This window comes from Rhinolophus ferrumequinum, chromosome 10 (assembly GCF_004115265.2).
Source record: "Rhinolophus ferrumequinum isolate MPI-CBG mRhiFer1 chromosome 10, mRhiFer1_v1.p, whole genome shotgun sequence".
In the NCBI taxonomy this organism is placed as follows: domain Eukaryota; kingdom Metazoa; phylum Chordata; class Mammalia; order Chiroptera; family Rhinolophidae; genus Rhinolophus; species Rhinolophus ferrumequinum.
The window spans coordinates 6,666,781-6,680,756 of record NC_046293.1 but is presented as its reverse complement, the minus strand read 5'-3'; the positions used below and the strand labels follow the sequence as shown (position 1 = coordinate 6,680,756).

General features: G+C 59.1%; 2 protein-coding genes across 5 annotated transcripts in view; one reads left to right on the top strand and one right to left on the bottom strand.

Moving 5' to 3' along the window:
* The window catches only part of L3MBTL2 (L3MBTL histone methyl-lysine binding protein 2), a 21,361-nt gene extending 15,463 nt beyond the window's left edge, over positions 1-5,898 (top strand). For 2 of the 4 annotated variants that reach the window (XM_033116854.1, XM_033116856.1), the window contains 8 exons: positions 207-283; positions 436-540; positions 1,241-1,388; positions 1,501-1,583; positions 1,813-2,047; positions 2,533-2,598; positions 3,370-3,486; positions 3,916-5,898. In XM_033116854.1, the coding sequence (XP_032972745.1) occupies positions 207-283; positions 436-540; positions 1,241-1,388; positions 1,501-1,583; positions 1,813-2,047; positions 2,533-2,598; positions 3,370-3,486; positions 3,916-4,028 (944 nt within the window). In that variant the 3' untranslated portion in view covers positions 4,029-5,898. Of the gene's footprint in view, positions 1-206; positions 284-435; positions 541-1,240; positions 1,389-1,500; positions 1,584-1,812; positions 2,048-2,239; positions 2,296-2,532; positions 2,599-3,369; positions 3,487-3,915 lie in introns of those variants that run through there. The other 2 variants (XR_004424117.1, XM_033116855.1) reach the window with 2 other exon arrangements.
* On the bottom strand, positions 3,408-13,976 carry CHADL (chondroadherin like). The gene is made up of 6 exons (XM_033116853.1): positions 13,826-13,976; positions 12,182-12,350; positions 9,967-11,664; positions 9,271-9,437; positions 8,390-8,576; positions 3,408-3,537 (listed from the first exon to the last, which is right to left on the bottom strand). Exons 1-6 carry the CDS (start codon positions 13,831-13,833, stop codon positions 3,511-3,513), a joined length of 2,256 nt encoding a protein of 751 aa, XP_032972744.1. The 5' UTR covers positions 13,834-13,976; the 3' UTR covers positions 3,408-3,510.

The following is a 13,976-nucleotide window of genomic DNA, read 5'->3' as shown; positions in this document are numbered from 1 at the left end:
GTCTGGGTCTTAAGGGCTGAATAGTTCCTACCTACAGAGAGCTCCTGATGTTTCTGTCTTCTCGTCTAGGCAGGGGTGGGGGGCTGAGATACGTATTAGGGCATATGCAGGGCAGCCTCCACGTACCTGGGAAAGGAGTGGAGCTGGCCCTATTAGCAGCCTTCAACGCCCTTCTTTCCCTTCCTCCCTCTGCCACCTCCCCAAAGAGAGGCGCAGCGACATGGCCCACCATCCCACTTTCCGGAAAATCTACTGTGATGCTGTTCCTTACCTGTTCAAGAAGGTGAGGCGCAGCCCTTGGCCGCTTTTCCCCTTGGCCGCGGGTCCATTCCAGGCCTTAGCACCCCGGCTCTCCCCTGGGTTGCCCCTTTCCCTCCCCATTTCCTTCCCAGGCCTGGGCCGGCCCACATTCCCCAACTGCCCCGTTCCTTTAAGGTTCGAGCTGTCTACACGGAGGGCGGGTGGTTCGAGGAGGGGATGAAACTGGAGGCCATCGATCCCCTGAATCTGGGCAACATCTGCGTGGCGACCATCTGCAAGGTGAGCCAGGCTGCTTCCAGCCTCCAGGTGGCTTTCTCAGGGTGGAGACAGTTCAGAGCTGCACCCCACGTCCCTCCCACCTTCCCAACACCGGCTGCTCCTGGAGCACCTCATCTTTGTGAAGAGGGGTCTTGCCTGCTCCTTGCTCAGAATCTGCTGTCATGTTAGGGTCTGAGGTGCACTGGGCAGGTGTTTATTGAACACCTGGCCTGAATGTGTCCCGTGTCAGGTATTGGCCCCACCCAATCACCTCACTGGGGGCCTTCACGCCACCACATGCCATCTCCTTTGAGTGCTGGCCTCGCCGAGAGCCACAGGCGGGCTGAATGCTGCAAACCGTCCCCATTATTGCTGCAGCCTGAGGAGCAAATGACTTCGGCCCTCCTTGGGGACGTGCTGATTTGTCCACCTGGCAAATCTTCTCCAGGCTGGGCCCGTGTGCTCACCACTGAGAACACAGTGGCAAAAAGACAAATGTTGAACCTTCTATGTAGCAGTGTTTATTGTCCAGTGGGGAAGGTCAGTTACCTCACAAGCAGGGGTTATAGGAGTGAAGAGCTCTGGAGCAGCTCGGGGAAGCTGAGATCTAGTTCTAGTTCAACCCATGTGACCTTGGGTCCCCACCAGAGCCACCTTGCCCTGGGGTCGGGGTACGGCTCGTGATGCCATGCTCTCTGCCTGCCCCGCCCCCACCCTCTAGGTTCTCCTGGATGGCTACCTGATGATCTGTGTGGATGGGGGGCCCTCCACAGATGGCTCGGACTGGTTCTGTTACCACGCCTCCTCCCACGCCATCTTCCCAGCCACCTTCTGCCAAAAGAATGACATTGAGCTCACACCCCCAAAAGGTTAGACTGACCCGACCAAACTGCAGGTGCCCCTTTGGCAGTGTGCTCCTTCCTGGACCCCTTCGCCCCTCCCCTCCTCTCCCTCCCGCATCTGTGCTTTCTGCTCCCCCAGGGTACGACACACAGACTTTCAACTGGGACACCTACTTGGAGAAGACCAAGTCCAAAGCTGCTCCCTCGAGACTCTTTAACATGGTGAGGGGGCTGAGGGTTCATGGGGCCTGGGGCGGCCTCGGGACCTGCCCAGTGTCAGCGAGTCCCTGCTGCCGAGACCAGCCACTTCCGGGGAGAGGTCCCAGCTCCAGGGTAGACACTGCCCCACAGTTTCGCCTGTCCCTGTCCCAGGGGGCCAGGTGGTGGGAACAAAGAACCACTGGGGCACAGAGCTGGCTGGCTCGCTCACTGCCTTCTTCCCCCTCCCCAGGACTGCCCCAACCACGGCTTCAAGGTGGGCATGAAGCTGGAGGCCGTGGACCTGATGGAACCCCGGCTCATCTGCGTGGCCACTGTGCGGCGGGTGGTCCATCGGCTTCTCAGCATCCACTTCGATGGCTGGGACAGCGAGTACGACCAGTGGGTGGACTGTGAGTCACCGGACATCTACCCTGTCGGCTGGTGCGAGCTCACCGGCTACCAGCTCCAGCCGCCCGTGGCCACAGGTCTGGGCTCCTGCAGCCTTAAGGGGCTCTTGACTTTCCTTTGCCTTCTCCTTCCTGCCAACCACCTTCCCCGCCCCATGCCCACCTCACCTCATTCTTTGGCATGAGATCGAGAAATCTCGTGGACCACCTCTAAGTAAAGAGTGGCCCTTGCTCCTGACCTGTCTGTCTCCCTCTCCCTCTGGCCTGCAGAGCTCCTTCCTTGATCTTGCCCACTCTGTCATATGCTCGTGCCCTTGTGCACCCAGGTAAACTACCCAGGTCCCTCTGAGCAGCCCTGGTGACGAGGGTGGGAAGAAGGGACAGCTGTTCTCCAGTCCTTCCCCCAGTCCCCTCCCCCACTCTCATGGCCCAACTTGAGCTTTCCTTCTCAGGGTGTCCCGTGTATAAGGGAGGCTGGTGAGGGGTGGGCCAGGGTCTCGGCTGTGTCTGTACCCTGGGTCCTCCCAGAACTCTCCTCACCTCTTGTTCTCATTCAACCGCAGAGCCAACCACACCTCTGAAGGCCAAAGAGGCCACGAAGAAGAAAAAGAAACAGTTTGGGAAGAAAAGTAAGTGGTGCTGTAAAGCAGCCGTGGCTGGTGTGGGACCTGTGATCAGCTGGGCCTGTGTCCCTGGAGCAGAGCGGGGACCTGTCACTTAGGTAGTGCCTTCCTGGCGTCTCTGTCTCCTCCCCTTGCCTTTGGCCCCCTGAGCTGGCAGCCTGTGTCTCCAGAGCATAACAGGGAGTCCCCCCGTCTCTGGCAGTGGTCAGGACGCCTAGGAAAAGACAAGAGGTTGCATCTTACAGAGAGAAGTGGGGGGCCCCATCCCTGCTGCCCCATGGCAGAAACCCCGCAGCAGCTGGGTGTGAGAGTCAGGTATGGGAGGAAGCCCTGCTGCTCCCCAAGGCCACCTCGTGACCCCGAGAGGGGGACGAGGGCAGTCACCAAGCTTCAGGGTCATTTCCCTGGGCAGGGCCCCACTCTTCTCAGGTCCTGAGCCCCGCGTGGCCTCAGCTCAGGGGGCAGCAGGTTGGAGAGCAGCGGGGAGTGGGGGAGGCAGAGCATTCTCCGGAGCTGCGGACCGGTGACCATGAGGTGGTCTCCATGACATGCACCACACAGAGAAGATGGTGTCCCGGAACAGGACAGAGGAAACAGACACGCTCCCTGATTGTGTGAGCGTGTGGACAGCTCTGAGCCTTGGGGCGCACGGCCCTGAGGGGTAATGTCAGAAGTTTAGGCTAATTCCCCCAATTGGTATCGCTGGAAGAGACCCAGCCTTTGAGCTTCACGTGGATACAACCCTAATTCTGGCTTTAATTCTGTTTTTATTCAAAGGGAAAAGAATACCACCGACCAAGACCCGGCCCCTGAAACAGGGATCCAAGAAGGCGCTGCTGGATGAGGAGCCGCAGGCTGCAGGCAAGATCTCGTCGGAGCCTGTTCCTGATGAGAGTAAGAGGCCCCAGGCTCCAGGGCTCAGGGGCGGTCCCTCTGCTTCCCCACCTGGGCACGGAAGAGTAGAGTCAAGTTTGAAGGGAATTTTCTGGCACCAAGTAGTCCTCCTCAGACCACTAGGCCTGAAGAGCTTCCCAAACATCCCCCCCCAATTCCGTATGGAGCCAAGCAGCTCCAGCCTGGCCCCTGTGTGTGCCCCCCACCCCCATGTGCTACGCCGGGCAGCAGGTGGGCAGGTGCCAGTGTCTCTGGCACAGTTTGCCTGGTGGCGTGTGATAGAACCCTGGGCCTTCTGCTACCTGCCCCACGGAGGTGCTCCCCTCACCCCAGGGCCCCTCTGTAGGAAGCCAGACCCCGAGCCCACCCACCCTCCCCAGCTCTGTGCCCTCACTCCTCTTCTCCCGGCCCGCCCACCTCCCCCTTTAGTCATTGCTGTGCGTGTGAAGGAAGAGCATGTGGATGCGCCCACGCCTGACAAGGCCCCCAGTCCAGAGCTGCCTGTTTCCATTGAGAACATCAAACAGGAGACAGACGACTGAGCCTGCCCTGCTGCCAGCCTGGCCACCTCGCGGGAAGCCAGCCCAGGCCCCTCTATGCCCCCACCCTGCCACCCAACTGCAGTTTGGAGACAGCCTTTTTGCATAAATTCTGCCTGGTGCTGGGAGGGCCTGGCACGGAAGGAAGGACCAGCCCCGGGCTCTCCTTTGACCCGCCCTGTGGCCTCAGCCCTCCTTTGGGACTGCCTGAGGCCCCCACACTGGTCTGAGCGACTCCCTCTCCAGCTAGAGTTCCCGAAGCTCTCCCTTCCAGTAGCCTCCCTCCACACCCGCCATACCCCTCAGTTGCTAGGGGGTGGGGGCTGCACTCCCCACCCCGTCACACTCAAGACAGTGAAGAGAGCGTGTGCGCATGCTTGCACAGACGCCCAAGCAAGTCGTAAGGCCTGCAGCAGCTCTGGAGGGGTGACAGTTGTGACTGGTGTGATGGGTACAGCCTTTGCCGAAAGATTTAACCAAGTGGAGTAGCCTCTGTCTCCTGGGTTGGTACTCTGTTCCTCCTGGCACCCTAGGGAGGTTCGGGGACCCCATGCAGGCACCCAGCTCTGAGAAGCAGTGACCAGGCTGTGGGGTTATTTCCACACCTGGTGAGGTGGCCTTGACCTGTTTTCTCTGTTGGCATGAGCACTGACCCCATTTCTAAATGGAACAGTGGAGCAGAGGTGGGGTCTGCTCCTTGGGTTGGGGGGCTTGTAGGGGCCTAGGGAGGGAAAGCTCGCCCCAGACCCTGTGCCACTTGGTGAGGCCTGTGGCGCGGGCAGGACTGGAAGGTGAGTGCGGCCCCAGCGTGGAGGCCCCAGCTGAGGGAGCCTGTCGCTAGCATTGAGCTTAACCTGCTGCAGAGGCCAGCTCAGCGGGGACCTGCCCTTCTCACTCCCCTCCTGTTAGTCAGCGTCAGGTATAGCCCTGCCTGAGTCTGGGGCTGTGACGGGAGCCGTCAGCCCTGCTGGCTGAGGTGGCCCTCCCTACAGGAGCTAGAGGTAGGAAGAAGGGGCAGTGGGACACACTTCCCGGCTCCTTGACTCTTCAGACCACTAAATCCTTAACAGATTTCCCCTCTCCTCTCCGAAATCACATTCTAGAAGTTCACCTAGTACCGGCCCAAATTGCAGCTTTACTTTTCCTCAGTCGCCTTTGAAACTCGTCTCTGATCAAGCTTCTCTTCACTGATCTTTCTGGAACCTGAGGTGGAGGCAGCCTGCAGTCCTCTGCCCTTTTCTTTCCTCCTGTATTTTTGGGTGGAGAACAGAACTGCTGGGTGGGTCCCCGTGTTGACCTTTAAGGGCCGTAGCTGTGCTGGTGTGGGTGTCCAGGTGCCTTCTCTGTGAGCCGGGCTATGGATTTGCTCAGGACATGGGCTGTTTGGTGTCATCCCAGAAGTGGGGTGACCAGCCCTAGGGGAGCCAATTTGCCGTCCAGGAGAACTTGATCCGCTCTCCTTTGCTGAAGGCACTAGGCAGCCCCACATGGTGCTGAACCCAGAAAGCTGCCTTTGCTGCAGACTGAATTCTCCAGGAAGTGACCAGGTTAGGGCCACCGTGAAGAGCAAGGGCATGTCTCACGCCGCAGACGGGCGGTGGCAGGGCAGTGGCCTGGGTATGCACTCAGGTCTGGGCCTGCTTCAGGAGCCCTGCTTCTGTTGAGGGTTCTGTGCCCAGATGACTTGTCATCCCCATTCCTTCGCAGTTAAGGGGTCCAGTTCCGACTAAAACTTCTGGGAAAACTGGGCTTGTATGGCATTTGGCCGTTAGTCCCTTCTTCCTGAATGAAAAAGTGCCTCCAGGTACCATGGGCACAAAGCCCGAGCTGGAGTGGCCTCCCCAAGACAATGAAAATTAAATCCCTTACTTAAGTTCAATCGTCAGGTTTCTGTTCCCTGCAGTGGACTATTCTGATATGACTTCTGAATTGCTCATAGGAGCAATTATAAAGTGAGCTCACACGTGGAGAGAATAAAGAATAAATCACCTGCCATCTCGTGAGCGCCCGTCTCCATAACATCCTCATGTCTAGTCCTTATTTCCTCCAGTCGCTTCTCCTGAGCCCCCGAGTTCCCCAAAGGGCCAGCACAAAGTTGGCCCCAGGAGTGTGTATGACATGAAAGTGTACATAACTTGTATTGCTGGGATCTAAAGGTCATTTTGATTTGTCACAGATGGAAGTACTTGGGGACATTATCACTCGAGACAGAATGAGCCTTGTGCCTTAACTGCCCTCAGATGGCACTAATGGCCACTCACAAGGAGGGGCGCTGCTGGCTGGGAGCCAGCACCCTAAAGAACCCTTGGGCGCCCTGCTCCCGCTGTTTGACCTGCAGGCGAGGGGTGGGGTAGCTCAGACCAAATCCAAACACTTGAGGGAGGCTTTCCTGTCACCAGTCTACACCCTCAGCTCTAGACCCAAGGGCCTGCAAGCTGGGGAACTGCCGTTTATGACAGCCTCACGCCAGGCACTGGTTTACACACGTTCCCATAGCTTATTTCATCACAGGAGGCCTGCAAGGTACCTGTTGACTTCATTTTTACCGATGAGAAGGAAAGACTCGTTAAGGTCTAGTAATTTGGTTGCTTAAATTCACAGGTGGGATTAACCCCCGGTTGCTCGGCCATATTAACCGCCCCTACTTATTATTCACTCAGCATTCAACATTTTACACATGCCAGACACCAAGCTAGAGGTCGAAAGAAGAGAGCCGTGCGTGGTCCAGCACCCCCACCCAGTCTAGAACCCCGTGACAGCACTCAGGGCACTTACCCTCCAATTCCTGTGTTCCTGGGAGGAAACTGCCACGCTGACCAAAAAAAAAAACGAAAAACCTAGAACTCCAGGGCTGCCATTCAGTGTAATACCTCCATCTCAAAAAAGGTGGCTAAACGGAATGTCTGGGATGTTGCACTTTCTGCCACAGCCACCAAGCTGTGTGGTGGGGGTAGGGGACTTCCCTTTGAACTAAACTCTGACCTGGAGGTGGACCCACTGGAGCTGCTCCTGAGCCAGGCTCACCGTGCGTGCACATGAGCGCCCACCAAGGTTGACACAGGAAGAAAATACTGATGCTGTTAGCACAGTGCCTGCCTGGCAGGAAGTGCCACCCAAGTGTCAGCTGATGGGAATATTGCTGTTGCTAACACTAGTTCCGGGTCTTGCTTCTGAAGCAGAATTCACCTTGAGCTTGGGGACTTCTTAGGGGTTCCTTCCTCAATCCCACAAGGAACACTGTTACGGGTTGAATTACGTCCCTCCAGAGAAGATACACCTCAGAATGCGACCTTATTTACACAGGGTCTTCACACAGGTAATTGTTAAAATGAGGTCATTGGGGTGGGCCCTAATCCAGTATGACTCGTGTCCTCATGGGAAGGGAATTTGGGCACCGCATCACCGGAGGACGATGTGAAAGACAAGGAGATGCCATATGAAGACAGAGGCAGACATTGGAGTTGTGCTGCCACAAGTCAAGGAACAGCTGGGGCCACCAGAAGGGGCCGGAAAGGCCTCCCCTAGAGCCATCAGGGAGCGGGTCCTTCCTTGATTTCAGACTTCTAACCTTCAGAACAGTGAGACAATAAATCTCTGTTGTTCGAAGCCACCCAGTTTGTGCTACTTCCTTCCGGAATGGTCCTCAGGTACCCCACATCTTCAAACTGGGGGTCCAGAGGCAGGCAGAGCACTCTCTCCACCCTCTGTCAGTGTTCACTTGTTCTGTTCTCATGTTCCCTCTAAGGACTGGCCTCTCCCTTAAGGAACCCCCAGGTGCCCTCACCACACAGCACATGCTCCCACAAAGGGGACCTCCCAGATCCTACCATTCTCTAATATGCTGTGAGATTTTGCTACAGCTGAGCTTCCAAGTGTGAATGGATTTGTCAGGATGGTTAACATAACGTCAAGGGGGTGACGAAATGACACATTGTGGAGTCCAACCTGTGGCTGACAAGTAGCGGGAGGCGTCACCAACACGCACGAACTACTCTTCCCGTCCCACGGAGGAGTGAGGCCCATGAGGTCACGGTAGGAAATGGCTGAGTCAACAGTGATCCAGCAAATATGGTAGCAGAGGGATTGATTTCATGGACACAGCGGGTCCAGTATGCTGTGGCTTATCAGAAAGGCCACTGTGCCACAGGATGAAATAGCGTGAAAGACCGAGGCCCTACAGAGCCACAGGGCCCAGCCCAGGAGGTGAGGAGAGGGGATGGACAGCGCTGAACAGAGAAGCACCAGCGTTACTGCCCAGATCTAGAACCACCTGAAACTGGGACCAGAGGAGTCGGCCCTGCTACCCTGGGGCTTTGGACCCTGACCACCCACTGAGGCCTCCCGGCACCTGACCCGTGACCAACCTTGTCTGCTCCCCGGCGTCTTCCCTTCATACGGGCTCTCCTGGCACCGGGTGTCCGCTTGGCCTTCCGGGCAGCCCAGCCCGGGCAGGCTTCAAAGACAGCAGTTGCAGCCTTCACCCTCTGGCCAAAGGCACTGGGAGGGGCAGCACAGGTGGCCCCCACGTGCAGGTTCAGCCCAGTGAGCCACCTGAGATGAGAGTTTGGGGAACACATTGAGCTGAACTTTCCTGAGGAGCACGTGGGCGTCCTCACCAGTTTGAGCCAATGGAGTCTAGTGTGTGAGAGCGGACTCTGCAGTGAGCCCTGGCTTGGCTGCTCCCCGGTTACGTGACCCTGAGCAAGTCCCTTCCAACCTCAAATCCCTTCTCTGTAACAATGGGTAGTAATGATAAAGTTACAGAGGGTTGATGATTTAGACACTGTTCAATCCAATCTATACATGTAGCTGATTCAATGTAATTCTTCAAGCCACTGCCCTGAGGTGGACACAATCATCCCCTTCACAGATGAGGGACCTGCACAGACAGGTCACGTGGCCAAGTCAGAGCCAGACAGAGCTGGGTTTCAGCTGGGGCTGTGGGACTCCAGCTCTGGGATCCTTGTTGCTTTCTCATGTAACTGTGTAAAGTGCGCATGCATGCTGATGAGATCTCACCCCACTGGCTGCGCGGGTCTCATCCCTGCTCTATGGAAGAGGGACTCTTGAGAATTCCATCCCAAGCCCATGCACGCTGACTTCCCCCAGGAAGGGTAGTCCCTGGCGGGACTCTGCCCCCCAAAGCTGCTTAGCTGGGCAGACATGGTGAACTGGAGAGATGGTGGGGCTTGACCAAGAGCAGCTGTGGGACCCCAGCTAGGGGACCGGGGTGGGGAGTGCTCACCTGTGAAGTGGGAGCAGCTGGCAGTCACAGAGGAAGGGATTGCCGCTGAGGTCAACCAGCTCCAGCTGGCTGAGACCAGGCAGGGAGGGCAGGGCCTGCAGCTGGTTCTTCTGCAGGTGTAGGCTCCGGAGCCGGGGCCCCAGGCCTGAGAAGGCCCCTGGAGCAACCTGCAAGGAGTTGCCATGTCCTGGTGTGAGCTCCTGTCAGGCCAGGAAGGAAGACCCATGCTCCCCAAGCAGAAGGGGTGTGGGGCACCCAAAATGGCCCAGGCAGGCAGGGCAGTGCTGGGGTGCAAACAGATTGGTATGATGCCAAAGCACTTGCTATTTGCAAGTCACCTGGATCCCCAGTTCACAGTTCTTTCTGTTTTGCCTGAAACACCTCCCCCCCAATAAAGGCAAAGCTTCTGGTGGCTCCAGCCCTGCCCTCAAAGTAGGTGACCCTTGGATCCAAGTTCGTCCCTCCCCCATGCCCCTGCAGTAGCCTCCCTGGCAGGCCTCTCTGTGTGGATCTGGATTTCGCCTGCTCTGTCGCCCACACCTGAGCTCCCTGAGGGCAGGTGTAGCCTGCTTCTCTCCGGTCACCATGCCCAGCCTCGGCCTGGCACTGCGGGCGCAGCACTAGTTGTTGAATGAACCTTGCTGCATAGGGCAGGGCCTCGCTGCCACCCCCAACCCTCCACTCCTCTGTGCCTACCTGCTCCAGACCGCTGCTGTTCAGGAAGAGGTGCTGCAGCGACTGGCCCACCGGCTGGAAGGCCCCATCCTGCAGGGCCCTGAGCGGGTTCCCTGAGAGCTGCAGCTCCAGGAGGGCAGGCAGCCCCTCCAAGGCCTCAGTGGGCACCTCTCGCAGCTGGTTCCTGTCAAGGTGCAGCTTCTCCAGCTCCCGAGCAGAGCCCAGTGCCCCGGGGGAAACTTGGGTGATACGGTTCCCGCTCAGGTAGAGCCAGCGCAAGGCCTGCACGCCTGCCAGGTCCCCAGGTGCCAGGCGGCCCACAGCGTTGTCCTGCAGGTGCAGGGAGAAGAGGCCGGGCAGGGCCCGCAGGGCGGCCCCCGGCACCTGCAGGAAGTGGTTGCGCTCCAGGTATAGGTAGCCAAGGCTGGGGGCCCCTCCGAGGGCAGCAGCGCTGAGGCCCGAGAGCTGGTTGTCGGAGAGGTAGAGGTAGAGCAGGCTGCCCAGCCCCGCCAGAGCGCCTGCCTCCAGCCCCGTGATGCCACAGTGCTGCAGGTGCAGTGACACCAGGTGGCCCAGGCCCGGGAAGGCCTCTCGGGGCACCACTGGGAAGTGGTTGTGCCTCAGGTCCAGCAGCTGGGTGTCGTTGGGGAAGCCGCGGGGCACAGCCTGCAGGCCTCGGCCCTCGCAGCCGCTGTGGCGGGACTCAGAGCCGCATACGCAGGGCCGCGGGCAGGGCTGAGCCCCATCCTCCCTGTCAGGGGCTCCGGGCGGGGAGCGAGGCCTTCCGGGGGCCGCGAGCTCCTCCCCCTCGTCCTCCTCCGCTGTGTCTCCCGGGCAGCGCAGGTCTGAGGGCCGCAGGGCATCCAGGGCCTCGCCTCGCAGGCGCAGGGGTCCCCTGCACGCAGCGTCCGAGCGCACACGCGCCCGTGCCAGCCACTCGAGCAGTGGCCGGGCCTGGCAGCCACACCACAGTGGGTTCCCCTGCAGCCACAGGCGGCGTAGCTGCCCCGGGCCCTGCAGCGGCGGCAGAGTGTCCAGCTGGTTCCCGCGGAGGTCCAGGGTGTGCAGGCGTGGGCAGTGGGCAAAAGCCCTGGGGTCCAGGGCCTGCAGGGCCCCGTGGTCCAGCATCAGCTCCCGCAGGCCCGGCAGCGCCAGCCCGTCCTCCTCACCCGCGTAGGTGAATGGGTTGTGGCCCAGCTCAAGGCGGGCCAGGCTGCCAGCCTGGGACAAGGCCGGCCCCGGCAGGGCCTGCAGCTCGTTGTGGTGCAGGCTGAGCCGGCGCAGGGCGGGCAGGCCAGCCAGGGCCTCGGGGGCCAGCACGCTGAGCGCGTTGTGGGCCAGCTGCAGCCAGCGGGTACGCATCAGCCCCTGGAAGGCCATGGCGGGCAGGTAGACCAGGGCGTTGTGGGCCAAGTTCAGCGTGGACAGCGCACCCAGGGCCCCAAACGTCCCCGGCCGAAGCTCCTCCAGCATGTTTTTCTCCAGCTCCAGCCGCCGCAGCGAGCCCAGCCCATCCAGTGCCTCCTGTGGCAGCACGCTCAGGCGGTTGGAGGCCAGGTTGAGGAAAAGCAGACGGCCCAAGCCACGGAATGCACCCTCAGCTACCAGCTCCACCTGGCAGTGCTGCAGGTCCAGGTGGGTCAGATAAGGTAGGTCCTGGAAGGCAGCTGGAGGGATCACCTTCAGCATGTTGCCCTGGAGGTCCAGCCGCTGGGTCATCTGAATGAGGAGGGCAGAGCGGGGCTGAGCCTCAGAAGGACTATGACCTGTGCCCCTTGCTAAGTTTCCTCCCCTAGAACACTCTTCATCCCCTCCTTCTTTCCACCCTGCTCCCTGACACCTCCTCCAGGAAGCCTTCCATCCCAGCTACCTGGGCATCCCCTCCTCTGGCACTTTTCACACTGAATTATCACTGTCCATTTACTTTCTTCCCCACTAGTTCTTGACTCCATAGGGCAGAGACCATAGCTTACTCCAGTATGTCCCGTTTTCTGCCAAAGGATCTGTAATTAACTCAATATGTAGCTGTAGGTCACCTACGTGTTTCAGCCACATAGGATTTTAAATAGATTATCTCCCTGCTGTTGGTTAGCATTCCCATTTTATAGATGTGAAGACTGAGGCGTAGAGAGGAAAGGTGACTTTCCAAGGTCTCCCACCTAGGCAGTGGCATATCCTCTGTGCCAGCTCAGGCTCCTCCTGCTGTCCCCACTCCCCACCCCCTCGCCCTGCTGACCTCAGGGATGGCATGGGGCACTTCAGTGAGGTTCTGGTGCCGGCAGGCCACATGCCGCCTGGAGTTGTCACAGACACAGATCTGTGGGCATCGTTGGGCGGCTGTGTGCCAAGGTGGACCCAGTGGCAGCAGTAGAGAAAGCAGTAGGACCAAGGAGACACTCTGGGGCCTGGGAGAGAGAGGGAGGGCCCGTTCACAGGAGCAAGGGTCGCACAGGGTCCACTCGCTAAGCCCTTTGCCCCAGGGAAGATGTCATTGCCCTGAGCCTCACACCCCCGGCCCCCATGCAGCAAAGGATCTATTGTTAGCCCTGTTGGACGCTGGGGGAAACTGAGGCTCAGAAGGACAACCTGCCGCATCCCTTTGGCCGTCTGCCCAGTGGCTCAGTGAGGCCCTGGGGCTCAGTCTGTGCCCGGGCTGTGGTGAGGCTCCGGGTCTAGGGGGAGGCCTGGACCTCCCAGTGTGAGGTTGGCGGTGGAGAGAGAAGCAGCCAGTCCTGACAGATGCAGCACCAACCCTATAGTGGCAGGAAGCAGAATGGCACCCACCTTGAGAAGACAGCCTCGCAGTCAGAGGGGAAGACTTAGGCCTGAACAGAGTTGTGGGGCAAAACTTGGGGGACCAGGTAGTGTGGGCTCCTAGAACCTTAAAGAGCCTTAACGGCCAGTCAAAGCCACACTGACAGGTGAGCCAGCAGCTGAGGTCTCTCCTGTTTATTCCCATTGTCCTCCTGTCATCTTAGTGCCACCTAGCTGGCCTGGACCGAGATGGCAGAGCTAAGGGTATGGGTTTGGGGCTGCGCTCTGGATAAGGTCTATCCACTTACCTGCCTGTCCACCCACCTGTACAGCCAGCCCCACCCACTCATCCATCTATCCATCCATCCATCCATCACCCAGTTGGACCTCTTCACGTGACAATTACAGCCACTGCCTGTGGCTGGCTCGGAGGACCGCTGCCACAGTGGGTCTCAGCCTCCCTGATGTTCTGCACACCACCAACCACCAAAGGGAACTTTCCAAAATGCAATGGGCCCTGACAGCCCTGCTGCCACCCCTCCAGCATCTCCTCACTGCCTGTGGCAGGAGGTCCCAGCCCCAGACTCCCCAACAGGAATCTGCTCAGATTCTTTGGTATCAGCCCTTGGCTCCCCCACAAGCACAGAGCTCCCTCCTGCCACCAGCGACACCCAGCTCTTCCTTGTTTTCAGCTTGGTCAGGGCCCCTAAGCAGCTTTTCCTGATGCCTGGGCCGGGTCCCAACTGTGAACCTCCTCCATTTCTGCTCACTGCTTTGTCACCATCTGTTTTTCAGTCTCCTTGGGGTCCCAGGGTCCAGCCCTTAGCCTTTGGGCTGGTGGCATTCTGCATTCTGTGGTGACGCTGAGGCTAAAGGTGGGCCAAGTAGACAGATGGGGGGACAGATCTCTGAGAGACCAGTGTCCAGGGCTCAGAGGGCTGTGAACTTCCATACACCACCTTCCTCAGAACCCACTGCGGGGAGACCCTTGGAGAATCTCTGCCCAGGCAGATCCCAGAGCCCCCATCCTCCAGCCCTTCAGAGGCCCTGAGAGGGGCAGGGGCTTGCCTGAGGCCACACAGCCTCTCTAAACCGCCCCCCCTCAACCCGGTGCCTAAAGACTCACCCCTCCATGCCGCCTCTCACTGCCAGTCCAGCCTGGAGGTACCGCACAGGGAAAGGCCTGCGGTGGTCACTGTCTGGATGCTGGTGGGAGCCCCCCTCCCTGCCACAGGCCTAGCAGCCAGGACCGGGCTGAATGGGAGGCTTTGTGGATT

Excerpts from the sequence above, each read along its gene's own strand:
- CHADL (XM_033116853.1), bottom strand. Across the intron at positions 9,438-9,966 it reads ACAGCAGCGGTCTGGAGCAG|GTTGCTCCAGGGGCCTTCTC; the intron begins GTAGGCACAGAG and ends AACTCCTTGCAG. Across the intron at positions 3,538-8,389 it reads GACGCCGGGGAGCAGACAAG|GTGGGGAAGCAGAGGGACCG; the intron begins GTTGGTCACGGG and ends TTCCGTGCCCAG.